The following is a 27695-nucleotide window of genomic DNA, read 5'->3' as shown; positions in this document are numbered from 1 at the left end:
TTTTTCTCGGTGATCTGAGGTGGAATAACCCAATTGTGGTTTCCATTCAGAGCAATCAGTGTCCAACAGTGCCTAAGTCTCACTTACCCTTCGGCCAACCTGCAGGTAGTTGCAGGTCAGTTCTTGTTGGCATGACCTGGACTTGAGCAAGGATCTGTCAAGAGTGGCTGAGCCCTTCTGGATCACTTGTCTTGGCTGACCCATAGTCAGTGCGGACCAGGACCCGCCTTTCAGATAGTCGTTATCATTTATTAGCACATTCCCTGGTCCTCCAAGCCCATTTCCTCCTCCACTCATAGGTGCAGCAAGCATCTGGTACTTCATGTCATTGCTGCTTTTCGATGAGCTGATGGTGTTGTAGCCGCTATGGATGTATTTGTTCTGGCCTGCCTGACTCTCATGGCCAGTGGGGCGTCCTACCGTCATCATCGTCATGGTGTTGTGGAAATTGCTTATGTCACTGCTATCCAAATCATCGGAACTCCAGTAACCTGACATGTTGGAGCGTGGCCGTCGCTTGGCGGTTGCTACCGATTTAGTCCCGCGATCTTTACTTTTGGCCCTGCGGTTATGCTTCCCTCCGTCATCAGTGCCAGATGAACCTCCGCCACTACCTGTTGAGCGTCCGTTGATGTTTCCTTTCATGTGGTGGCTTTCCAGTGACTGGGACTTTGCAAAGAGCTTCTGCACTGAGTGTAGCATGTAACGAATGCGACCAGGACTGTCTGTCCGCTGTTTGCCTGCGGCTACTGCCGACGTTCTATGGAACTGTAAGGTGCTGAAGCCATCCCGACCGCCAGGTAGCTGCTTCTCAAACTCCAGAAGACTGTGCGGCGCCTGATTCTTGGTCATGTGATGTGATATCGTAGCTGAGCCACTTGTAATCATGGATGTTCGTCCACTAAGCTCAGCCATGCCCATGCCTGATCCCATGCCCATAGACAAGGATGCTCCCAATGTCCCAGTTCTCATTCCACCAATGCCCTCCACAGGTGGGGAGAAGTCCGATGGATCGTAAGAGTTGTAGTGAATCCTCGGGAAGGTGCTGCTGTTTGACAGCTGGTTGTTGAGGGGCAGCAGGCATTCTGGTGGAAGGGAGCCTGGGTTGGTTGATGGATAAAGATGGGGGTCCATAGTGCCATATTGGTCCATTGTTGGGCTCAGCAGGTAAGGACTCCGTGGCATGGTACTGGTCTTCTGAGGGTAGAGCGCCTCCAAGTGGCCAGAAGAAGGGTCACAGGAGTCAGATAGGTGTCGGGTATGGCTGGTCCCCAGCCCTTTCATGATGGTGAGGAGGCCCAACCCTCTTAGTAGACCCCCAGACCTAGAAGTTGATTCCTAGACCGTAAACCAAAAAAAAAAAAAGGGAATTAGAATGAAGCAAATTGTACAAAGGCAGCCACATATTTAGCTCAGCCAGAGAAACACAGAAACATGAGGCAACCAGACCACAAACAAGCCATGTGTAGTGCTGTGAGGCAATTATTGGATGACGGATGTGCTAACAATCCATTGCCTTCTACAATGAACAGTTGTGCTAGAAACAAATAGAAAAACAATATAGTTAACAATGATGATCTTCAGTGGGACAGCACAGTTACTGGCAGTCTACTCGAAACACTATGTGGAATGAATAATGTTAATAATAACCTCTTCTTTCTGTAACAACTTATTGAACTTTTGAAAGTAATGTAGAGTTCATCTGTATATTGTCCATATGGAGGGATTTGATCTTAAGCATCTGTGCTCCCATTACAAAATTCTAGTAAGCAATTTTCATAGGATCAGCAAGCATGAAATTCAGCTGGTGTTTTGTTCCTTGCAATATTCATAATGTTGCCAAAAGAGCAATGTACTAAGCAAAAACAAAGTTCTGCAAACTGCATTTATTGAATAATTTAAGTGGTTGTACTTGCTTGATTTCTTTAATAAGGCGCTGCTGCTTAGAAAACCCTGATGAATAGAGGGGCATATGTGAAGCACCCAAAAAATTATGTTGCATTACGTAGCAAACTGGTCAGCTCGCCAATATGTGTGGCTACGATAATAAAAAATACAGCTCATGCAGCGACGCAGTAAACATGTTTTGTACCCTGTGGAAGGGCTACTCAAGTTTACACAGTAAAGCGACTAATTTTGCCTTAATTGCCATACTCACCTTCACCTAGGTCAAAACCTGGAGGCAAAAAACAATTTTATGCAAGCTGCTAAATATCCAATAAGTTATGAGATGCAAATAACGCTTGTTTACAAGATGACGCTTTATTCATGATGTAACGCATCTTGCCTAAATAAAGTGTGCAATGTTTCTTCTGTGCAGATGAATATCATATAGCTTTTAACTCGCCCTCTCCGCCCCCTAAAAACTTCTGTAAATTATGTGCCTGGCTGTCAAGCCCCCATTATTAGCATGCTGCAGGCACAGGCTCATTTAGTGTCATTAACACAGCTTCTCCGAGTGCCATCTCCACTGATAGGGTCAAATCCTCTAAATCCTTTTACACCACATTAGCTAACTGCCTCAGATCTCGTAGTGGCACGCCACTCAGATAAGCTTAACACACCCTCATCAATGTGTCACCCAGTATGGCTCCCAAAGACAGTGATTGGTGCACTATAAAGGGAGGCAGGGATAATAACTGTACACTGTCACTTAACGGAGTGAACAGGCTTGACAAACTTAAATGCAAATGTTTTACTTTTGGCATAAAATAGCAAGGTACATCGTAAATTCTGTAGAGTAAATTTGACTCTATATAGAGTGGGACCAAATAAACTCAGTTTTAGAGTAATATTTATACTTGGAAAAGAGTCAAATAAAGAACTGAAAAATAAAATAAAAGTCACTCAAGGGTTGAAGAATGAACTCACGACCTTCAGCTTGTGAGACTGCCACATTACCAGGTGAGCTATGCCCCTCCTACTGTTTGCTTATCTCCAAGAAGAGACCAAAAACATCGTGGAGTTATGAAAATTCCAGCTGACACAAGTGATACACTAGCACACAGCAGGAGCTGCGTGGCTCAGGGAGTAGATCGGCTGTCTCCCACGTTGAAGGTCGTGAGTTTGTTTATCAAATCTTGAATGACTTTTATTAAATTTTTTCCCCCAGTTCTTTATTTTACTCTCTTCCAAGTGCAAATATTACTCTAAAGCTGTGTCTATTTGGTCTTATTCAATTCTATTCTAAAATTAAATTCTATTTGGACTCTAAATAGAGTCAAATTTACTCTACAGAATTTAATGTGTACATCATGGAAAAAAATAACAATATTTCTGGATCACACATTCATGTAGTTTTTGATTGTTGACTACCCAGAATGACTACTATTGTCATTAATTATGGTAAAATATTGTAACCTGAGAAAACAGCAACAGAATAAATAAGCATCATAGAAAATCAATGAATGAACTTTACACTTTCATGTAGCTGAAAAAATATATAGAAACAGCTCTCACTGTGATGCAAGACACTTCTACCTCACTGCAAACTACAATCAAAAGTTGTTTTATTACTCTGTCATTTGGCGTAAATATAATGGAATCTCCAAAGTCCCCAAAGTGCTACAATTTTGATTTCAAACAACAACAAAAAATCCACACAAAAAATGCAGTAAAAGTAAAACAAAACAAAAATGATAATTCTTGCAAGTGTTCAGATCACCAAGCATCCCTTTATTTGTAACTCATGTTTTTTTCTTTTTTCTTTCATAAAGTCACCTCACACAGGCAACATTGGTGGCAAAAAACAAATTGTCAAGATGTTATGAAAACATGATTCCACCATGTCAAGACTTCTTGCTTCTTAGGTGCCCATTTTAAAGAGAATGGTTTCAATGCTGGTGAATCAAGTTGGCTGTGTTCATGCCCACAACAGTGCAAAATACAGATTTTTAACTCAACTCAACTATATTTATAAAGCACTTTAAAACAACCATTGCTGCATACAAAGTGTTGTACATGCAATATAAATCAGCCATGCAGTAAAGATAAGTGAAACAAGAATCACAAAATAAAATTAATATCACACGTAGGCCTAAGTATGCGCCAAGATGCGCGTGTCTGCGAAAATACGAAGACCCAGTCTTGCCTGTCCCTGCGCAGATTGTCTCGCGCTTTGTGCCTTGTGCTAGGCTTGCACTGGGCACACAAATAGAGCCCAAAGGTGTGAATCTCTTTGTTTTATGATTAGTTTCAGAGTAAACTTCAGCTGGTAGTGGAAACAAACAGTGAAGCCTCTTTGTGAATAATCCTATCTCTGCTATTTGTTGTGAATGATTTGAGTCATTGTCACCATAGAGCACTAAAAGTGAAAAATCATTTGAACGACGGCTGTTATCTATAAACCCTCAAAACAACACTGTACAGAAAAGTTCCCACGCTCGTTACCTACGACCTCAGACTTATTAATCACGACCAAATGAGACATTCAGTTATCAAAAAGGGAATCTGATCATTTAGCTCAAGCGTCTGCTCAGCAGTTTGAGTACAAATGTTTAGTGCTCAGTACATGCAACAATGCGAGTGTGAGTGCTCATGGTGTGTGTGTAATATTACACCCTACATGGAGCGTCTGGTGGCAGCCGCGTGCACTGGGAAGCTGCAATCTGTTCCTTCAAGGGGGGCGAGGGGCGTTTTGGCCGAGTGTCCAATTCATGACCTCAGCCACACTAGGCCAGTTTGCACCGCTCACCAGTAGGGAGACATGCCATTGAATAAAAAATCACATTTAACTTCTTCCTGATGATTTCTAGCATGTGTCAAAGCTAAATATCAGAGACAAACACTGAAGTGTATTTTTTTACGAAGTTGAGCTCGTATCCAGTCTATTAACTGACAGGCAGTATTCAGGATGCTAATGATGGGGAGAATCACACACGTTCTCACAGATTATTTTTCGGCGAAATATCACCCCTGGAGCCTCATGAATATGTAAATACGCGTTTTCAAGATAGAGTTGAGTAAGGATGATGGACCACAATAGTACATTTCTGCTACACAAAAAACATGTTGAACCCAAATGTGAGCTATTAATACCACTGACACAGATGAGATTAAAGACAAGAGCTGTATGATTTTTTCTGCCTTTACAAAGGTAATACATCCAAATTTGGATTGACAAGGATAAGCAGTTCAGAAAATGGATGGGTGGATGGATGAAAATCAGACAAGGCAAGCATGGTGGAATGCTGATTAGTATGTCTGCCTCACAGTTCTGAGATTCGGGGTGCAAATCTCACGCCGACCCTTTTTTGTGTTCTCTGGGTACTACGGCTTTCTCCCACATTCCAGAAACATGCATTTTAGTTCATTGAAAGGGATTGAGGTCAGGGGACGCAGACACTGCATGTTAAGGGGGGGAAAAATAAATAAAATAATGGATGGATGAATGATTAGGCCTATATACAATTATTTTGCTTTGTATTGATTTACTTTTTGACTCAAACAATGTGCATGATTTCATCACATCAACTACCCAAGGGCAGCAAACACAATGAAAGCAGCAAGTGCCCCAAAATTGAACCCTGTGGAACACCATATATTTTGCACTTCAGAAGTTCACCGTTTGAATTTGTGCAGCCTCAGAGCGCCTCATGTGGTCGCTTTGTTCATTGTTTTGTTCATGTGGCAGCACGCAACGCCGACTCGGTCATTGTTGGATCCTATTTTGTTGTTGCTTTAGACAGGAATTGTTCGTAAGCACATGTGATGTCAAAATAACAACACCGTCTATCCATTTTAGTTAATTAGAATAGATTAGAGATTGTTGAATATGCAATGTAACTAGCTACTAGCATAAGAGTGTGTGGTGAATAGTTAGCTAATACCACATTGTTTGTCATTTTATTTTCTAGTTTTACGACGACTTAAAGAGGGTAATGGTCAGAGGCCATTGTTCAAATAAACAGCCCAAAAGGAAAACAAAGTCTGGTTAATTGGAACGTTGTTAACTCACTGTCTAGCTGGTGAATTCTCGAAGCTTTGGCGCGAGGACAGCATTCCATACGACAATGGGGCAGAGCAAGAATCAGCGCAAAAAAAGCTAAAACTAAATGCTAGCCAGCGCTTTGACGTAGCTTCTCAGCTCAAAAAGGGGAATTGTGAACAGCGATATTTCATGTGGGCAGGGTTTTATTCTTCTCTGACAATGTCAAAATCGAAACTGAACATTATTTTCTTTGTCAAGGCAGAATTTTTTGATACATATCTCATATTAGATCTCACAGCGATGTAGGAGAGGACATACAGTGGATGCTGTAAGCATCATCATCACAGAGTTTACCCCAGCAATCTCCGGTGTTTTCCGGTATATGCGTAATGCTGATTTTATTTTATTTTTTTACACTTCATTTATACAGCAGCAAGTAAGTGGGCGAACCTGTGTGAAGGACATCATTCTCTCAGCTGAGCATTGGTGCACAGCTCAATCAGTCAGAACTGAGTCCATCTGCTGTACTGGCTTAGAACACATGGGGCAACTCTAGCGCGTCTGCGTGTGGGCTCACAATTATGTGGTCTCAAACTTAGTGCTGAGGAGGAAGCGACGGCGTGAAGTGGCGGCGCGAGGTTGACGCCAGTGAAAATGAAAGCAATCCAGAGGGAATGAGGCGGCTTGAATAGAAGCAGAGGAAGATGAGAGATGAGTTGGAGAAACAAGGAAGTGGGTTACGGAGTCAGGAGAGTTCATGTCGTTAAAAACATGTCAAGGTAAACAGAGTTTCAGCTGAGACGACCTCTGATGATGCAAGAAAATATCAGGTGCCTGCATAAACCTTTGAAAGAAAGGAAGGAAGAAACTCACTGCCACTTTAAGGGTGTCCGCCAGATCTACACACAAACCCACACCCGAACTTGAGCCATATGTGACACATTAAATAAATTATGTGAGCGTGAACGAGTCTAACCTTGTCCTAATTACACCTGATCTGTTCCATCAGTGCGGCGCTCTGGCCTATTTTCATAGCTATAAATTTATCACCCTCCCCTCTGTTGTGAGAGATAAGCCACACTCATTTTAGTGCATCTCTTAAGACCGCCAGGTGGAAAGGAAGTCATTGAAAGACTGGTGGCAGTGTCACTGCCTCTGCCGGCAGCCGAGTTCTGCTTCCATGCCCCTGAAAACCACTTGCGCTGTTGCAAGTGAGCATTTTAAGTGCTTTTTTTGTCAGATGCAGTGGAAACATCTGCATGTTTTTCAGCCCAGATGATCATAACGTACTGAGAACCATTCAGAAGTCCAAAAACAGTGTGAAGGTACATTTACTGTGTAGTTCAGCCAGTAAAATATGACTGTTGTCTTTCTTGAGGTCTTTTGTTAATAATGAAACAATACTATGGGGCCTATTTTTGTTTTCAGTGCAAGTCTAGCGCAAAGCGTAGTCTAACTGTACACATGGGCAGAGTTTTCTTTCTTTTGTATTTTAGTAATGTGGCTTTTGTATGGAGTTCAATTTGGGTCAAACTGTTTGTACTTGAAAAAATAAAACTTGAAACGGAAAAATGTTGTGTTAATCTTATCAGCCTAACCCTAACCATAACCCTCAAAATGTGCAGGCTGTTGTCAAGAAATTGTAGTAATATTTTGATTATTAAAAAAACAAAAACATGACAGGTGTCAAAGTTGTTACGTTACACTTATGAGGCTAACGCTGTAACCCTTACACAAGGCGGACGACCATACACAATTATTTGGGCAGAATTTATATTTTTACATCTCAGATTAATCAATTCTTATTCTAACAGTCACATGAATATGGTGCATATACTGTATATAAGTATTGACTTAGATTTCTTTTATTTCCTACATTTCCTGAAGGCACTGTAACTGGGGGGCAGTTCCAAAGCACTATTGTGCAGCTGTCACTCAGGATTCCACGCCCCGCATAGTTCAGACCACATTTTTTCAAGTACAAAACTTTTGACCCGAATTAAACTCCATACATTTGTGCTGTTGTGCTCCTTTTTAGGATGTAGCAAAGCGCTTTCCTGGTCAATTTTAGCGGCATCCCTCATTTGCATTAAAATCAGGACGGTCAGAGTCTCAGAGTGCAGTATGCCCAAGTACAACCCCCAACAGCCCCCCCCCCACTGATAATTGTGCTGCAAGGTCAGTGAGGTGCTATTAAAACTATATTTAGGAGAATAAGGATAATAACCCATTCACTGAATTGATTTACACTATGATTCAGCGGGATTGTCCCACGCTATTTATGGATGAAATCCACCATACAAGTGCCCAGAGCGCCGAACCTGCCTGCCTCCGCCTTGGTCAAATCCACCAAAATCGCCATGCACCACCTACGCTATTAGTTAGACCTGGTTTTACCGAGTCTAAAATGTAGTCCACTTTTTGTCACCAGCATTGTCAATTGCGCAGGAAAAAAGGAGTCGTAGCGCGTCTACCAAATTCACACGCTAGACTAGACTTGCCAAGGCATGAAAATTAAGATGTGCCTGTTTTGAGGTCGGGCAACGAAAATAGAGCCCTGTAAGTATTGAATTGTCGTTACGTTTTATATCTAGTGTAAATCAGAGGATTTAATTCAAACAGACATCAGTATGCACACACAGCCGCAAGCATATTTTAGTGAATGCACGTATATTACAATGCTTGAATGCACCACTGAAGACACTTCTCTCACACACAGTCACACCGCACGCAAGTGAAAAAGCTCTAAGAGCCGTGATTCTGAGGGCACTTAACCAACCGGTGTTGCACTTTGATTTTTAAACGCAGCATTACCTTGAGTAAATCCACTCTCTTTCAGGTTATATGTAACCAATATTGAAAACATTAATGCATTTTAAAAGGGATCTAATGTATCTTGTTTGTCCACCTCAGTTTGACCTTCAGAGCATGCAACACAGTGCGGGTCCTCTGGTTTTTATCAAGAGCGCTTAAATATTTCAAACATCTAAGCAGCGTTTGGGTCTTATTTCCAAAGCCCAGGCTCAAGTTGTCTTGCTTTGCAAATGTATGAGCAGTCATCCGCAGTTTATTATGAGCACCCAGGTTTCAACTCAGCCCACCAGCATAATCCAGAAATCTAATCCACTTCAAAATGCCCTTGAAATGACGTGCCAAAGCCACAGTTCAGCCCAAAAGATCTTATAGGCTTCACCCCGACAGAGGAAGCAGTGACACAAAGAGATTTCCCGCTGCATGATGGGTGACCATGTGGCAGGAAATAGAGGACACCAAGTGGGTCAAATTCCATATTCATGCCTTTCAATCCCCACATGACCTGACGTCACAATAATACTGTAATGGCCGTCTGTCAAGCTGCCAACCTGTCAGATGCACCGGGTGTGAGCTGTTGCCATAACAACAGCCATAAAGCCGGCAGGACAGGCCAAGATGGCACACAGATACATTTAATATGACATTTAGGAGCTGTGATCTATAAACTTTCAGCTCAAATGGCTTAACCCCCAAAGTCATACTGACGCTTAACACAAGGTACATCCATCAGCAATTTACTGTAAAGGTATGGAGGTTGCTTTTATTGTGGCTTTATTAATTGTTAGCATAATATAAATGTGTCAGCTAACAAGCATGAGTAGTAAAAATAAATAAATAATAATAATAAAAAAAAACCCTGTGTTTTTAAGGCAACAAAAGACTAGGATAATTCATCACCCTGTATCAGGATCAGAAGCAGACGGGAGAATTACAAGGGTGCAAGTAGTAGCACCAAAATAATGAATAATGAATAACGTAAAAAAAAAATATATAATATATAAAAATATTATTTATTTATTTTTTATTATTAAAACCGTTGGGGACTCGAAAAGTTCACAGCAGAGTGCAGCAAGAAAAATAAAATAAAATAAAATAAAAATAATAACAGATCTGCACCCAATTTTATCCATTGGACCAGAGACAGGTTCCTTGTGTGTGTGTGTGTGTTCTTTTTTACATACCAATAAAGATAATTCGAATTGTGGTCGCCAGCAATCACAGGCCACACATAGACCGAGTTCAACCATTCACAATCACACCCATAGAGATCCGGACGTTGACGTCACTCATCCGTAAATGGGCGTTAGCACAGCCATTTTGGCAGCATAGAAAACTTTGAGTAAACGGCACACTTTAACAATAGCTGGGTTTATATGGAGACTTTTTAGTCATTCCGATTGAAATCATTCCGAATGAAGATCTCTGGTCACTTGTTTACATGTGTGATCCATTCCGATTTGCCGTTTATACTGTATGCTCCCCTCCTTTAATCGGATCAGCCCCGCAGCAGCCGCGGGACGCACGGACATCGATCACGTGATTTAACAAGATGGAGTTAATTCGTCATTTAGCACTGAAGTTGTGATAGTGTTTCATTGAAGCAACATCTTGATAAAGTACTTAAAAACAAGTTCTACCCTCGCAGACAAGCTCTGGGGAGATGCCGCCATTTACGGCACATTTACGTCAAGACAGAGCATGCGGCACGCGGCCTCGCCATTCCGATTTAAGTGTATACATGACGCTCGTTCGAATTACCGAAAGGAATTTACCACACCTGTGATTCCGAATGAAATTCCATTCAGATTCAGCCATTTCATTCTGATTGAGGTGTTTATATGGAGCATTTTCATTCAGTTTCGCCGTTCGGATTCATTCTAATCGGAAGACATTGCTCCATGTAAACCAGGCTAATGATTGACAGCTGTTGTGTACCAGCTGCCACAACAGGAAGAGGCAAAAGAAGGATTGAGCATTCTCCAGGCTACCAAAAGAGGAATCAATGCATAGCCAATAGATCACAGCAGCCATAAAAAGGGTGAAAAACAAGACGGAGGATTTGGGATCCTCCTCATTGCTTGTGTAGAGATCACTTCATATCAGGCGAGTCAATTACTGAATCAGTTAGTCGTGTAGATGTAGCTCGATTGTATAGTTAAATGAAGGCAAAAGACGTGATCGGGCTATTCATTAATCAGCAGATGTTAACTGTTACCACATGCAAAATGTAAAAGACATAATCCGTTTCGTTCGTTTGTGCTGCTAAGGTTTAATAGATATTAAAAAGTTGAATTTAATAACTGACCAACACCATAAAGAAGTCTTTGCACAGCATAAATGACGGCGGCCGCGGCCCAATTAGCAGCTGCTAGTTGCTAACATACTGTAACGCGCTGATCAGCCATGGATGGCTCAGCTGGATAGCAAAAACTGGAGTGCAACATAGGAAGTGGAAGTCCACAGGCTTACGTTATTAATAGGAAACAAATCAGTCGGCTTCTCGGTGCTACCACGCGTCACGATACGCGTCCACGTCCACGGCATCAAATACATTCATTTATGGCTAAAACGAAAGTGCTTCATAGGCACAACAAAAACAAGGAGGCGCCACCATGTGGCGCGGTGCCTCACTGCTGATTGTTACAGTACCTAAATAATACTGCAAGACTTGTGTGAAACTGCTAACTTCAATGGTCTTTTGACCACACATAAAAGGGAAATAAATCCGAATTGTACAAACTTGTAAAGCCTTTGTATGATCAGATTTGAAAGCACTCACCGGTGTACCAGAAGGGGTAATTCCATGTAGCAGCGTCGCCGAGTTGAAAAAAAAAGAAGCACTGCTGACACTTCATCGGCAAGCCAACCTGTCCACCTCGTGCATGGATATCATGTCCTTTTCATCAAAGTGACTGTCAATGCTCTTGAGCGGAAAGTTGATGGATAAACGCAAGTTTTATCCCTCCTCGTCATTGTAGCCCATTAACTGTCACCGCTACTTTCCTGCCATAGGGGGCGTGTTCAGAGAAATAGTCACGTGACGTCCGGATCTCTATGGAGTCTTCAGTTAACCTGTCATGTTCTCTATATTCTTGGATTGTGGGAGGAAGCCTTGGAAGTACTTGGAAGATTCAAATATCAGAACGTTGAGGCAGATGTGCTAACCACTGTGCTACCGAACCATATTTCAACACCCAAATATCCCAAAAAGAGATGACCCATTACAGCAAACACACACTCAAGCGTCTTAAGCACGCAGGGATCAGTTCAGGGTATTACTGCCTCCATGTGTCCAGGGATGGTCTTGGATCATGGTCGCCACAGTGCCAGGTGACGATCTTAACCACTTTGCCATGGCTGCCCAAAAACGGTTCAGAAGATTATTTATCTATTGTAAAAATGCTTCATTCCTATAAAATATTACTTGAAGTCCAGTTTACTTCCCTTTAAAATGATCATACATCTTTCAGTCAATCAAAGAAATGCAATGGACTGTCTGAGTCAGAGAAGGTTACATCTTAGCATTTTTTTACATCCTCTATTTTTGAGTGAGTAGGCTGTGTAAGTTAATAAGTAAGCTCACCCAGGTATGACATTTGGCAAAGCTAGCATGACTCACTCATCTAAAAATAAATAGATTCGAGGAGGCAGCATCCAATCTCTGGAGGAGATTAAGTGTTTCATTTTTTTGGAGAGACTTTTTATTTTTTTAGAACTTGTGTTTAGTTTTAAAGTGCTTGAATTTGCATTTTGTTATGTGGTCTTTTATGAAGTCCAAGCCTCAGGTGATTTAATCAGTTCCTTCCCTGTCCTGTGTTGAACCAGTTCATATTGAAGAATGTGACCGGTTATCAGAAACTAATGTTGTACATCACTTTTAGCGATTGCTAATCTCTGCATCCAACAATATTGCACCTCTGCTTAACTTTTGGCTTTGTCATGATCTTGTGACATCACACACTTGCCAGTATCTAAGCGTCTTGTTCAAGTGGGTTAGGCCAAGGGGTGGGCGAGCACCAGGTATCGCATTACGATCCTTATTTTAAGGTATCAGTTACTTGTGGAGGCTGTCGATACCAGCCACTGATACTTCAGGCAAAAAAAAGTCTGAAATCAAGTAAGTCCTCCTCAGCAGTAGTTGGCGCTATACTATGGCAGTTTGACACATAGGGGTCACATTTTTCTAATAAGTTGTTTAGAATTGCTACATTTGTAGCCTGTTTTAGATACGCATTTTTGGAAATAACCATAAAAAAAACCTCCAAAATACTTGGTTGTGTAATTTCACACTTTATGGGTAACCTGACACTCCAGAGACTCAAATATTTGTACACAAGCAATTGCAAAGTCACATTTCTATAATATTTCCTCATTAAGGTTCTGCTGTACATATAAAACACCAATTGGACAAGCAAAGCAAAGTTTTAACCTTCTGATATGCAGAAGTTAGCTTCAATCTTTTCTGTTCAGATATAACATCACTGCAGCTTCATGCAGAGGGAGCGCCACTTTGATCATAGAGCTGCTTGTACTTTGTGGCTTCCGCTGATCTGATCATCCCCCGGCAAATGTTGCCTGTCACACCTAAATTACGAAGTCTAAACTTTCCACAGTCAACGTGTGATTCATTGATCATCAGATTAATTACACAGCATGGAGACAAAAGCCAGTGTCAAATGGAACCTCCGGATCCATTTCTCGCACCTCCAGCAGGGCCTATTGTGAGTGTAATTCCACTTCCACCCTCTCATCCACTATCACGGGAGGCTCTCCCCAGGGGCCTCACTAGAGGGATGCGGAGGAGCTCTGTGATTGGAGCATTTTGTTATCACCTAAACACAGCTACACAGCCGGCAGGACCACCGTTTCGACAGTAAACTGCACATCCATATGCACATGCACATGAGAGGGGCTTGAGTGAACGTGTGCGTTCACGTGAGACTGTCAATAAGTGTATTTTAATGCAAATGCTCCCCCCCAAAGACACGACAAGGACAGAATCTCGTGTGTGACTCAGGAAGGATGATCATGAAAGAATGACCGTGGCTTGACATTAAAGGATTAATTTATCTACAGTATATTGAAAATATTTTATGAAACATAATCCCTAAAGTATAAGCCAAATAGTGCCATTGATTCAGCTTTAAAACAAGCAACATGGTGTAGAAGCCTTCTCAGGAGAGTTGCATTTATATATGGCTGCGTATGTACAACTTGTCCTCATCTCATATTTACATATTCTGGTGGCCGTGACAGCTCAGGGCAAGAAAAATAAGACAAAGAAAAATTGAGACAACACAAAACAGTGCAGAAATATTACAGGTTTACATAAATGTGGCATCAATACTATAATATTGTGTTGCCACAGTTACCCTGAAAAAGTAACTTAGTTACTTTACAAATTATTTGATTTTAAAAGTAACTAAGTTTGATTACAAGTTACTTTATTAGTTACTTTCAGCAGATACCAACAACTCCTATTAACATGAAAATGACAACTAGCGTCGTGTAACATGTATGACATGACATGAGCAGGTCGTTTGGACTGATGAAACAAAGTATCAAAAAATTGATGTAACAATGTTGTGATGATTAAGGGTGTGCCAACATCATGTCATGGGAAGTGATGGAATGTTGAATGTGGGTTGAAGCTCAGTTTATGGTTAACACCTGTAGTTTGAAGCGCTGAGACCGATGGCCGTATTTGGCCATATTTGGCAATATTTCGCCACTCCTGATGTAGCCTTATAGCCCTATTCATTAGTCAGCAATTATTGAGTGCTTGCTAGGTTCATAAAACAGCAACTTTTGCATTGGGATACTTCTCAGTTCTCGTACAAAATGGGCTGTTTGGTATTGGGAGCCGCGGCTGGCCTCCTGGAATGAGTGATTGCTTTTTGGCTGACCCCGATGTATTCGTACGCGCAAGCAGAATACAGCACACGTTCATTGCGCAAGCGCGCAATGAACAGAGAGAAAGGCAAAGGGTGGGGGCACAGGGCTCTTCTAATGAAGTAGCTTGATTTTTAATGAATACATAATGATATAATAAATAATAAAAACAATAAATAATGGTAGTCATACCTATATGGTACTTATTCGCGATGAATCTAGAGACTAGGATGATTGAAGCATGATTTTACTTAAACGTCAGTTTGACATGAATTAGGACCTGTCATTTTACATGCAAGCCAGATGTTATGACATGTAAGCACTCATAATAATGCATGGGTTTCATATATTGTATTACTTTGTTTAAATGACTGAGTATGTGTTGATGATGAGGCAACATTGTGAAATGTTGAGGAGATGTGATCCACTGGGTTAGCATTTTGTACTTGAACAAGAACATCATACACAGTACAATATGTTTTGCTTGCAGCTGCAGTAGTGACAAACAAGTGACGTTGTACTTACGTACTCCCATGAAGGGAGCAACCTTTAAAGAAGGTAATACCATTTTTGGATTAATCTTCCGATACCTTCTATGGGGTGATTTTTTGATGTCATATATGGGTGGACCTTCGGATGTATGCTATTAAAAAAAGGCATTTTGGCGACTTTAGAGCCTTTTTACGACAACCATTCTCGGATCGCACATCCGTGATGGCCTCAGCAAATTTCGAGGTAAATTGACAGGAAATTTAGTCACTATTTACAGCTGTTTAGCAGGTTGAAATAGAAAAATAGACTAGCCCATGTTACAGATTGGAGACTTCTAAAACATTCAGACTTAGGCAGAATAGGAGAGAGAAATCTAGCTGAGTGAAAATGAAAGCCATTAAATTAAATATAAGCCTCTTCTCCTATTTTAGTCCAGTTTGCTTAAATTGTATTCGACTTTTGTGGATTAAGCGGATTAGCTACCCGATTTATTTCACCCAAAAGGATCATAGTTCTTCAACATTATTTGCCTTTTTTCTTTGGAAGTTGTAATGGTTTTACTCTCTCTTTACACCTAGAAGTTGGAGTTATTTATCCTGGTTTTGATTCCAATATATATATATATATATATATATATATATATATATATATATATTGCTCCCAGCAGATGGTCTTCTGAAAGTAATGTCAATCAATAGTTTGATATTTCATCATGCCTTATACAACCTTTCAGCCTCAACTTTAAGGTTTACAGGCGTCCAATCATAACATTTTAAAGTCAAGAAAAAAGCCTCTGCAAAACTTACTGGAAAGTCTCACATCTTGGTCTATATTGACATCGCCTCAAGCCCTCCTTGTGCTAGGGATCAAATATTTCTAAAACAGGAAACTGAAAGCAAGGTTGTATTTGAAATGTGAATTTGACTTTCTCTTCCTCCAGCGAGTCCTCTTTGAAGTCCTGTCAGTGCGTTTGCAGGGAATAGCAATTAGCTGCTGAAATATTGCATCCGGTTGAAGGTGAACATGTTCCTGCATTGTTCCCTCATGTTTGAGCTTCATTAAAAAAAAAAACACACACAACAACAAGAGCGGTAAAGGTCACATGAAAGACTTACATTGGCAGCTCATTTCTGTGAAGCCTTGATGCGAACGTGAGGGGGATTTCTGAAAAAGAAAACAGTACGTTATCAACCTATATCACATTGTCACGCTCCACGTGCCGCTACATACACTCATCTGAAGAAAAAGCATTTTTACGCATATTACCAAGTGTGTTCAAATAATCAGATCGTGGGCTCAAGTGCTTGAGGCCAAGTCATGTTCAGGTTCGGGCAAGGTCTACTTTTACACTTCTTTGACCTACTTCTCTCCTCTCGTCTCAATAGCGCATTTCAATCGCGGCAGGCTCCCACTCATCTATATTCCGCTGGCTTTTATAATACCTGCAGCGTTTGAGACGCTATGACAATGTTGAATGTGGACTCCCATCACCCCCGCACCTCAGTAAACACTCCCACCACGTGTCCTGTATGATAACACCACTATGCAGAAAGATATGTTAGCTCTCTGGCAAAAGATTGCGCTTATGCATTATTCGTATCTGTGTGCACATAGAAAAATGCATTTGAGTATTGATCTGTTTCTTCACACAGTACATATACAGTATGTGTGTACATTGTATCCCAAGCAAAAGCCAAATTTATCCCCTTATAGATTTTTTTTATCTACTCAGGAGAAAATACCCATAGTTTGATGATAATGTAACCCAGGTAAAAATTTAAGTTAAGAAGTAAAATCTACTTTTGGACACTGAGAAAATCGAATAATAAAGCAATAACATTTGTTTAAAACCTACTGAAAAGAGGAAGATGATTATTGTATGTTATTGTATTGTATTTGTATTGTAAAAGCTAATTTTCAAAAGTGCACTTGAAGGCCCCCCCGTGCCCTCAGCCAATCAGAAGCAGCATAGGTCACATTCAGCCTATTAGGGTTGTGAATTGCCTAGTACCTGGCGATTTGATTCGGATCACGATTCCTAGGTCACGATTCGATTCAATACCGATTAATCCCGATACGAATCTTTTAATTGATTATTGCATTTTTTTTTTTTACTCAAATTTTGAAAATGCTAATCAGTAAACTTGTACATGTACACTGTAAGATTTGTATGAAAATGTATTTATTTATCTGAAAATTCAGGCTTATAACTGAGCCACTGCATTTAACAAACAGGTTGCAGTCTCTTTCATGTCTGAACAACACTGAAATAAAACATTAAGGCTTAATGTTCCATTAATATAACATTCTTCCATGCTTAATGTGTGAATCCTAACCCTAAGACGTTTTGTTGAATATTCTCATAAAAAAAATTATGTTTAAAAATCAATTCGGGCGCATATCGAATCGATTCAAGAATTGCGCGCTGTAATATCGCGATATATTGCCGAATTAATTTTTTCTAACTCCCCTAGAGAGGTTGGTTTAAGCGCGCTTCTGCTCTAGTACTTCCTCTTTTACTTTGCGAGTGACGTGACGTAGTTACGAGGAGGTAAAGCAGCGACACAAGCAGAAAGTTTAAAAAGCTATTTGAGTAGATTTGAGACCCGCTTACTGTTACTCAGTGAGTACTTCTTTGAGTAGTAGCTAGTCCTGGTTGGACCGGAGCTAATACTGCATAGTGGATAACTTTTTTTTCTTTCCCCCCATTTTTCTTTTCTTGTACGTGGTGAGAGCGTTCGACGGCACCCAGCCTTCAACGCATATTGCAACGGTGAGCAACATGTTTTGCTACTTAGAGACACCCCATTTGCCATTGCTAATAGCCTGTTAAAACAAGTTAACTGTATAAAAGAAGCTGTGAAGTAGAGTAAATTACATTTTAAGTTGCCAAACGAAAGGGGAATGTTTTTGGTTTGTTTTACAATGCAATTGATGTTGAGTGAATATTTGTATTTCCAACTGTGAATTGATGCAGATAATGTAAGAAGAGTAATTAAGTACACTAGTGTTTTGAAATCTCTTATTGAGCTGACTTAATATGGAAATGTGATGTTATTTACATTTTGTCAATTTAATTTGAATAAGCTGTATGTGATGTTTTGGACAATTTATACCAATTCGTAAAGGAACAATATGTGAATGTTTATGGTTACCTACCATGATATATGATCAAATACTACTGTTAATTACTTATTCTAGGAGTATTTTATTGGTTGAGAGTTAAATGTATCTACTCTTTATAATTGAAGATTGATATTGAACTGTTGTACAACAAAACGGAACTGAGAATTGGTACTACTGAATTACAAGGTTTTAGACAATATGTAGTACATGGTATTGATCTTTGATGCCTTTAGTAATTTTGTATTGAATATAGATTAATAGATACAAATGCGACCCTGTCTTTAGGTCAGGTTTTTTGGTACGGACGAATCTAAGGACCAGTCCACGATTCTGGATCACATCTGAATGGCGAGCTAACCCAAGAACCCTTGAGGAGAAAGACACACTCACAAAAAAACCACAACTTCATACTCCCTGCTGGACGGTTGGTCGTGGTAGGACAAACATTTCATCATCTTTTGGATTTACCCTTGGACGTGACAAACAGTCACACAGGACAAATTAACTTTATAGAAAGGGCCCCAACAATTTCAGTTTAATTAAAAGGACTGAGCTATTTCTTTGGTGCGCACAATTTTCTTTCAATTTATTATTTTCCATACAAATTGTTTTTTTTTCCATGTTGTAACAATACATGCGTTGCTACACAACTGTTAATCTGTGTTGTGTCATTATTGTTGCTCAAACACATGGCTCCATAAGAATCTTCTGATGCTAGTCCAAATTGGTCAAATCTTAATTTAAAGATCTATTTTATTGTTATCTCACTTAATCTGATAGGTGGGTTACAATAACCTTCAAAATCTAGCAGTAAAAAGATGAAACTTCATAAAAGCACTCTTATTTTCCATCATTTATCACTCCAATGGGACATGCAGGAATGCAGGAAGATATAACCTTGATGTTAATATTCAAATATTGCTGCTTCTTCTTGCACGTGAATTAACATTTTATGCAACCAGTGTGAATCAGTTACACTTGACTCAACCTTATGACAATAACACTATATTTAATATATGTGCACAGTATATAAACAACAGACACATGAAATGCTAATGGCGCACAGAAACCAATTTTTGAATAAAGATCCTCCACACAAAGTCCATCAGATCTGAATCCAGTAGTGAATATAATCTATATTGATCAACATTTTCAAAACAGAGAGCTACTTCTTAGATACTGACTTATACAAATGACTATCAGTTTTGTATCGCTTATATACATAAGAAATTTTCTCAACCTAACAATAATTACATGTTTTTATAAGTACATGTTATTGCATGTTAATTAACTCATTCATTCGCAACCATTTTCACTGAAGCAACCCCCTTCGCTACCGGCTCGTTTCCAGGATTTTGACACAAATCTATTAAGAAATGTGAGTAATGAGCATTTTTTTCAACATGGCCCTGGTTGTTCCGTTATATTCTGCTGCCACTTGCTGGCCGTTTCTTGTAATAACTACCATTGCATACAGAAAACGCACCGCATCTGTTCCGCAGTCAGTGTGAATTGGGCATTTAGTGTTCGAATATTGTCCTGGGCTGTGACGGTGGCCCAGACCTTTAGCTGAGTGGCAAAGTGTTGAGCTGCCGCACGGGAGGCGATGGGTACGAACTTCCCTCAACCAATAACTCGTTTGCGGAGCTAAAAATGCGCTTACAACATTGTGCCATAATCATTTTTGTCTTCAAAATAGTAATGGTTTTTTTTGTTTTCTTTCTAAACATACAGAGGAGGCATACGTTAAAATTGTTTGAATGTATGACATCTTGGAGTAAACTGAATATCATTTAAGTATATTAGTCAGGCTGAGTGTCTCCTTTTTGGAAATGAAAATACATTGTACACTCGCCTGCCAACACACAAATTTGTAATTGGTGTGTGTGTCTCAATTTAGGACTGCCTGCCTACCCAGGCTTAGAGCTCACTGCACGTCACTGTAAATGGGTGTTGGTGAGCTCTAAAAGATTCGATAGTTTAAGAGAACAAAAATACTACCTTGTAAAATTCAATTTAATTCCTGTCAATACCACTTTAATTTACTATTTATAAGTTAGTAATTGGGTGTAAGTACACTTTCTACTGTACCTTAAGGGTTTTACTTTTGTTTCACATAAAAGTTGCTTGCTGTGTTTAAACCAAAAGTAAAACTGACAGGTTTGGACAACTTCATAAGCGCACAAGACACATTTCTGTGACGGAATCACCTTTTAGATCAAGAAAAATTGACAAACCTGTCTGATTAACGGCGTCGGTCTATTATTTAGCTCCATGGGAGCGGCCTCTCTTGGCCACACCACTGCCAATTGTAGACATTGTGTAAACATATTTGCCCTCTCTGTGTTTCACTTTGATTTTTGAGAGTGCTATGACCTTTAAAAACAGAATGTCAAGAAACAAACCCATACAGTATCTACACCTCTTAGCTGTGTTAACAGTGCTAAAGGTCACCCTCGAAGCAGCTTTACAATCTACATACAGAACGACAACAAAAACAATAGCCAAACACAATATATTTCACATTTCTAGTAGTACAAGTCGAGTTTGAAAAATGTCTCTCTTTTTTTGTACTTTCAGTAGGAGTATTAGGATTCCTTGCCTGTAGAACTGTAACTGTAGCATTGCTAAACTTACTCGTATAGTACATTTGAAGAAATATGAAAGACACTTCAGGGACTGAAGCTGGAGTTGGTTTGAAGAAGCAACCCCTTGCTTCATTGCTCACAGCTGATTTGAAGGGACTATCGTCAGGCTGCACTTCACAGGTTGCTTGGGCCACAGTGTGATAAATTAGAAATGAGACTGAAGCATCAGACTGGAAGGATCTGCTGATTGGGCCAAAAGTTCCTTTCACGGGCCAGAATGAGGAATGACTGAGTTTTTTTTCAAACCCCATTGCAAGGAAGTCAAAGTCAATGATATCATATCTTAGTTTTTTTTTTTAAAGACCTATCTCAACGATATTCAATACTGCATCCACTCATCCCCCAATATTTGATCCATTAGTGCCTGGTTAGTGTCAAGCCGGATCTGACCCAAAATTTGCATCTGATTTGATGAAAATTTGATGTGTTGTGACATCATAAATTAAAAAAATTAAAAAAGAAGCATGGAATGGCATGATATCTTCATCGGAATAAAAGCAAATCTGATATGTATCGGATAGCTTCCAATTGTAAGTGCAACATAAATGAGATCATCACATTTCACTTTCCTTTCTTTTCTTTGATCCTTCCTCGGGTCTCCTGACAACCTCACGACTCTAGCTGAATTCTGAAGTATTCGGTTTAGGTGAACGGTATGGGATTTTTAATAAGTTTTAGGTGAATTAATGAGTACACACTCACACGCACGCACACATGCACACACACCCGCACATGCACATACTCACGCACATTCTCACGCACATACAAAAAAAAAGAAAAAAAAGGAAAAAAAAGAGAGAGAGCAATGATGATGACATGTCGAATCGGTAAGATTACCGAATGAACAATACTAAGCTCTCTTAAAAAAAAAAAAAAAAAACATTTAAAAAAAAAACATTAAAATAAAAATAAATAAATAAATGAGATCATCTAAACACACCAATTGGTTGACGACGTATACAACCAAAAATGTTGTCACTGTGGCATTTTTTGTTCTTTGCAGTCTGTTTGCTATTGTTAATTTCATATTTAAAAAAAAAAAATGCAATTTGTAAGTTATAAAACAGGTTGACACTTTTTTATGAGGTATTATTTCATTTGGTTTATTTATTTTGCATGTAAGTTAAAAAGTAATGGTCTTGTTTTTATTTTATCGAAAATGTTATCGTGAAGGGATGTTCAATACCAATTAGTACTTATCATACAAAAATTTCCCCCCAAAACAATGACAGATAATAAAAAAAAGACCTATATATATATATACATACACATGGTCTGCTCAAAAGTTTGTGAACCTCTTGAGCAATTTGGACTTTCCAATTGTTTAAACCTGATTTTGTTGTTCAATCTGAACCAATACATTTTATATGAAATAACAGGTGTAGGTTTATCAATTCAATGTATTGTTCTTTTTTAAAAAAATTTAATTTTATTTTTTTAATCAATTGTGTAGTCAAGATTTAATTAAAAAATAGTTTTTGGTCAATTCATGTAGGTACAAAAGTAAGTGAACCTTGAGCTGCATTGCTTAAAACAAGCAGTCAAGTAGGATCAGGTAAGACAAATTGGTAGCTAAACTAACCACTGAAATGGACCAATGAAAGGAGAGGTTTAGTAAAGAAATTGTGCATCACTGACTGAAACAGAGAAAAACCACGGTACTATAGTTTTACCCAGGTGAACCCATACAGGTCAGTGATGCTGAGAGGAAGATAATTCTCAGGGGACCTCAGGAAGTGGGTAGTGACAGCACATCTGTCTGGGGAAAGCTATAAAGTCATCTAAAAAAAAAAATTGCTTCATCATTCCACTGTGAAGCAGATCATCTGCAACTAGAGAACACTGAAAATTACTACAATCCAGCCTAGAAGTGGATGATCTTCTAAAATATCAGCAAGAACCACAAGACAAATGAATTAACGAACATCACACCAAGGGATTTGCAGACCTCTTTTACTGCATCTGGGACACATGTTTATGCTTCAACAATCAGAAGAAAAGTCAATCGACAAAGCTTTCATGGAAGGCTTGCTAGGTAGAAGCCTCTGCTCACAAAAAAGAACAAAGCTGCCCATCTCAACTTTGCCAGAGAGTACCTGGACAAATCTGAAGCTTTTTGGAAGTCCCTTCTGTGGAGAGATGAATTCAAAATTGAACTGTTTGGTCACAACTAAAACAAGTCATGTTTGGTGAAAAGTCAACACTGCATACCAGCAAAAGAACCTTCACCTTAGAGTGAAGCATGGGGGTGAGAATGTTAAATTCTGGGCTGGCTTTTCATCCTCAGGACCTGGACAACTCCACATAGTCCAGGGAATCATGAATTCAGAGGAACATTGTGAAATCCTGGAACATAACCTGAAGCCATCCTTTGTGAAGTCAGCCTGGTAGACGATGGATCATGTAACAGGACAATATTCCAAAGCATTCCAGCAATACAACCAAGAAATGTCTGAAGAACAACAAGATTCATGTTCTGGATGTGCCAGTCAAAATCCTGACTTAAATTCTTTCAAAAATACTGTGGTGGGACCTGAAGTGGGCAGTTTATGCTTGACGCCCATCCAACCTCTCTCAACTGGCTGCGTTTTGCAAGGAAGAGTGGCAAAAATCCCCTAACATAGATGTGAAAGACTGATAAGTCACTAAAGAAAGTGTTTGGATGAAGTTCTCGTTGCAAAAGGAGGTGCAATGTCTGATTAAGTGAGAGGTTCACATACTTTTGCACTCATGAAATCAGAGTTTTTCTTAAATCAACAGCTTTTGTTCAAGAATGAATGACAAATATTATCATTATTTTTGTTCAAGTCCAATATTTTCAATGTCAGCATTGTAGATTGGGGTATGACTAAACATTTAATAAGGTTATTTTAATATTTTATAAAAAAAAATCTGACCATGCCTGCAGCGTTCACAAACTTTTGAGCAGCACTGTATATTCCCAATTATCACAAATTTCCTTCAAACAGTGAAGTGCAAAGAATTCAATTCAATACAATAGTACTTTAAGTAATTTAGTCATATCTACCATGTTAAGAATTCCTCAAGCTGTTTAGTGTGTGATGTTTAATCATATCTTGTTTTGAAAATTATGCTTTTAATTTGGAAGGATTGCTCTGTATTTCCGTTTACGCTTTCACGTTCTACGTTCGTCATTTATCTCATAGCAGTGCAGTAATCAATGACGATATGAAGTTATGTCCGCACTTCAGAGCCAATTAAATGGTTAAGTACAGCTGAAGACTTATGTGCGGCCTTACCAATAAATATAAAAAATAACCATTTCAGCCTTTAGTTCCTGACCGAAAAACGGCCACAATAGCGGGGCCGATACCAGTATCTATTTCCGTCGCGAGTACCGACACCGTGAAATGTGTCCTGGTATCGGCCCAATATCGATACCTGCTATCGGTACTCGCCAATCCCTAATATCGTGTATTGGATATTGATATCGAGTTGATTTTTTTTTTACATCGTGACAACCCTAATTATGTAGCTACTGCAGTATTTGTACTGTACTTCAAAATCTGTGGAATGTTATACAGTACCCGTATAATTTTTTTTTTGAAAAATAAAACATTTATTTGAGTTTTTAACTACCCAATACTTAATGTGATGTTTTTTTTTTTTTTTTTTTTTTGTGCACACAAGAAATACACAAATAAAAGTGATAAAAACTAAACTAAAATGAAGAAGTAAAAAAACAACAACAAAAACTAACTAACCCATTTCTGGAAACAAAAAAAATTTAAACAACAAAACTCAAAATAAATAAAAAACTAACTAAAATAAAAATTCTGAAACCATTATAAATAACCTTGGTGCACATGTAGGAATTAATGAAGGCAAACAACAATGTACACTCACATTCACAACAGTAAGTTAACATGTACATTTTCGGAATCCCTCTGAGCTCCTAAAGTGCTAACCACTCTTCTACTGTGTTGCTGTACTGCATCAGACTGAGTGGTAATTATATGTTTTCCATTAGGTAACTAACATTTTAACCACTCAGCATGACTATTGAACAAATTAGTACATAACACAAAATGGAGACAAAATCTAAAATGTAGTAGTCAGCAAAAAAACAAAAAAAGGTGAAAAAAAATCCCTCTTAGTCAGTATTTAATTATGGAATCCAATTACTTCGAAACCATAAGGTCACAATGTCCAGGTCATATTGCTAAATTGCATACATAAAAGCTCCTTCAAGGCTTTGGCAAACTGAATAGAAAAAGGCTGACTAAAAAAAGCTTAGAAGCTCATCAAGATGAAGACGATAATGTTTCCTTTCAAGCAAGTTTGTGGTGTTCAACGAGCAGATGGGAGACCACTCAAGTGTGAATTTCCCAATTGAGTCAGCGTGACAACGTTTTTGGAAGGAATCGCACGCTCATTCCAAAAACTCTCAACACGATAGGATCACGTCTCATGACTCAGTCGTTTGGCGACAACTGCAGCAACTGGATTAATTGTAGCTAGCCTGCAATAATTTGATGCGTGTGTGTAGGTGGGCCTGTGTGTGAATCATAATAGCAATGTTTGTTTGTCAGCCTTCATGAACCAGGAAGTGGCCTGTTAACAAGCAAATTTCAGACAAATATGTCACTACACTGCTTTTTCACATCATATCGTGTGGCAAAACTCCATTTTGCTGTGTTCTACAGTATGTAAAAGGCAAAGTCTAACAAAATGTAGGGTCAACGGTTATGACTGTTGCGGCACTAGTGACAAGCATATGGTAACTAATCAGTCCATGGCTAGCTAGCAAGCAGCTTGGGCGTAAACAGATGGGACACAAATGCACCAGTCACTGAATCTTCAATATACAATTTGAGTTTTGGCTTTGGGTCCTATCAAAGACACAGAAATGGAAGTTGAAACCTACCAAATAAACCCCGTTTTTATTACTGGGGACAATTTTGTGATAATAAGCTCTTTCTAAAATTCTAAATCTATTATCCCTACATCCATTGTCTTTAAACTCTTAAATCATGGACTGTCACCATCCCTTAAACCAGTGGTCAGCAAGCTTTCCTGTCAAAAGAGCCATTTTAGGCCAAATAAATAACAAAATCCGTCTGGAGTCGCAAAATGTTTAAACATTGTGATGGAGGAAACAGTGTGTTGGTGTAAGTTTAAGAGCTAATTAGAGCTGCACCAGAACACAAAAATATGACAGTCGCATCCAGTACGTACACATTCCTTTTCTTCTACCTTTCGTCTTCAGTTTTTTTTTCATACTTTGTTTTTCATACATTTTAGACTTTTCTGCCTTTCTATTAAATTTTGGACATTTTTGGCAATTTTATGGACATATTACGGAAGTTTTCTGCCTCTCTTTATTTTTTTCCCGAACATTTCTCTTTACTGTCTTTTCTTAAATCAAATTTCTGACATTTTTGGCAGTTTGGCGAATATTTTAGATACATTTTCGGGATTTGTTATCCTTTTTTTGAACATTTTATAGTTACTTTTTGAATGTTTTCTGACCTTTTTTGGGGTGTTGGGGGGGGGGGGGATTCCAAAGACATTTTATGGTAATTTTAAAATTTTTATATTTTTTATTTAAAAATTAAATAAGTATTTTTATTTATTTATTATTTTCTACTAATTTCTTAAGAGATCCAAAGAGAGTCACAGGAGAGGTGTAATGCACGGTGGTGGATTGACCATGGACGGCGCAGCGGGACAGCAAAAAAAAACGGGAGAGTAACTGGAAATCTACAGGTTCACTTTTATTAAAAAGAAACAAACAAACTGGGCTAAGCGCCACCGTGCGTTACAATTATCGTGCCTCCCCGGCGTAAAAAACCTTCACTGTCCAAAAATGAAAAAGAACATGGCCACAAAAACAAAGAGGCGCGGTGCCACACTGTAGTTTGTTACAAGAGGGACGAAACAGCCACATGTGGCTCCAGAGCCGCAGATTGCAGACCCCTGCCTTAGACGGATGCTCACCGGGGCAATAACTGTCTAATAGATGTCATGCCCCAATCAGCCACTGTGTGAGTCAAAAGCTGCAGCTCGCCATTGGCCCAGTATGGTATGCAGTTGTTCACTTGCTGGTAAAATGCTCAACGATTCTCAAAAGAAAATAAAGGCCAGACATTAACTACATACAATTGTAAAAAGAAAAATGTATATTACTATCCGAAGACAAAAAAAATGTGTCCCGAAAAAAGATGCCGCCCATTCCCATCAGAAAATAAAAGAACAATTGTAAGCAACTGTAAGTATCTCAGTTCGCAGATACAATTGTTTACAGAGTTTACTGCTTGAAGTGTGGAGACTTAAATGGGTTACTTTATGTGGAGATAGCCTTTTTAATGCTGATTAACGTTCTTTTAGAACATTGATTTTTGACCAGTCTAATTTTCTTTAATCCAATTTTGTGTAGATTAATCACAACAAATCATGTGTTTGCTTTGTTCATCAGTGATGTATAGTGACGGTCAGAATAATTAAAAGCGCTTTCACTAGATGGCTGATGGTCCAATTAACATGTGTATCCAAATGTTGATATTCAAACACAAGAACAACAGCATTGTGTTCAAACAACAGGGCCCAATTTTGACAGTAAGTACCGGTATGTAAATTGGGACAAGATCCTAATTATTTCAGATATGAGCCTCGGCTCAATATAGGTTGGAAGACACTGCATTAAACTCTGGAGTAGAAATTGCCAGTACCTAAACCCTACACACTAACATTCACAGAGATGGACATATCTACAACAATCTAGTGCTTACATTTTCTCCAAGCCTGCAGTTAATTGAGATAGTCGATGAAGC

The 27695-nt window shown here is 39.1% G+C and overlaps 1 protein-coding gene across 8 annotated transcripts in view; it reads right to left on the bottom strand.

The window, feature by feature from the left end:
• The window catches only part of dlgap4b (discs, large (Drosophila) homolog-associated protein 4b), a 138341-nt gene that overhangs the window by 29439 nt on the left and 81207 nt on the right, over positions 1 to 27695 (bottom strand). For 7 of the 8 annotated variants that reach the window (XM_086087077.1, XM_086087083.1, XM_086087076.1 and 4 more), the window contains 2 exons: positions 16243 to 16291; positions 88 to 1338 (listed from right to left, as the gene is read on the bottom strand). In XM_086087077.1, coding sequence (XP_085943203.1) covers positions 88 to 1284 — 1197 coding nt within the window. In that variant the 5' untranslated portion in view covers positions 1285 to 1338; positions 16243 to 16291. Of the gene's footprint in view, positions 1 to 87; positions 1339 to 11522; positions 11664 to 16242; positions 16292 to 27695 lie in introns of those variants that run through there. The other variant, XM_086087080.1, reaches the window with a different exon arrangement.

The sequence above is a fragment of the Leptonotus elevatus genome, chromosome 10, assembly GCF_054856555.1.
Source record: "Leptonotus elevatus isolate MCC_2025b chromosome 10, RoL_Lele_1.0, whole genome shotgun sequence".
NCBI lineage: Eukaryota > Metazoa > Chordata > Actinopteri > Syngnathiformes > Syngnathidae > Leptonotus > Leptonotus elevatus.
This window is presented reverse-complemented; position numbering and strand designations above follow the sequence as displayed.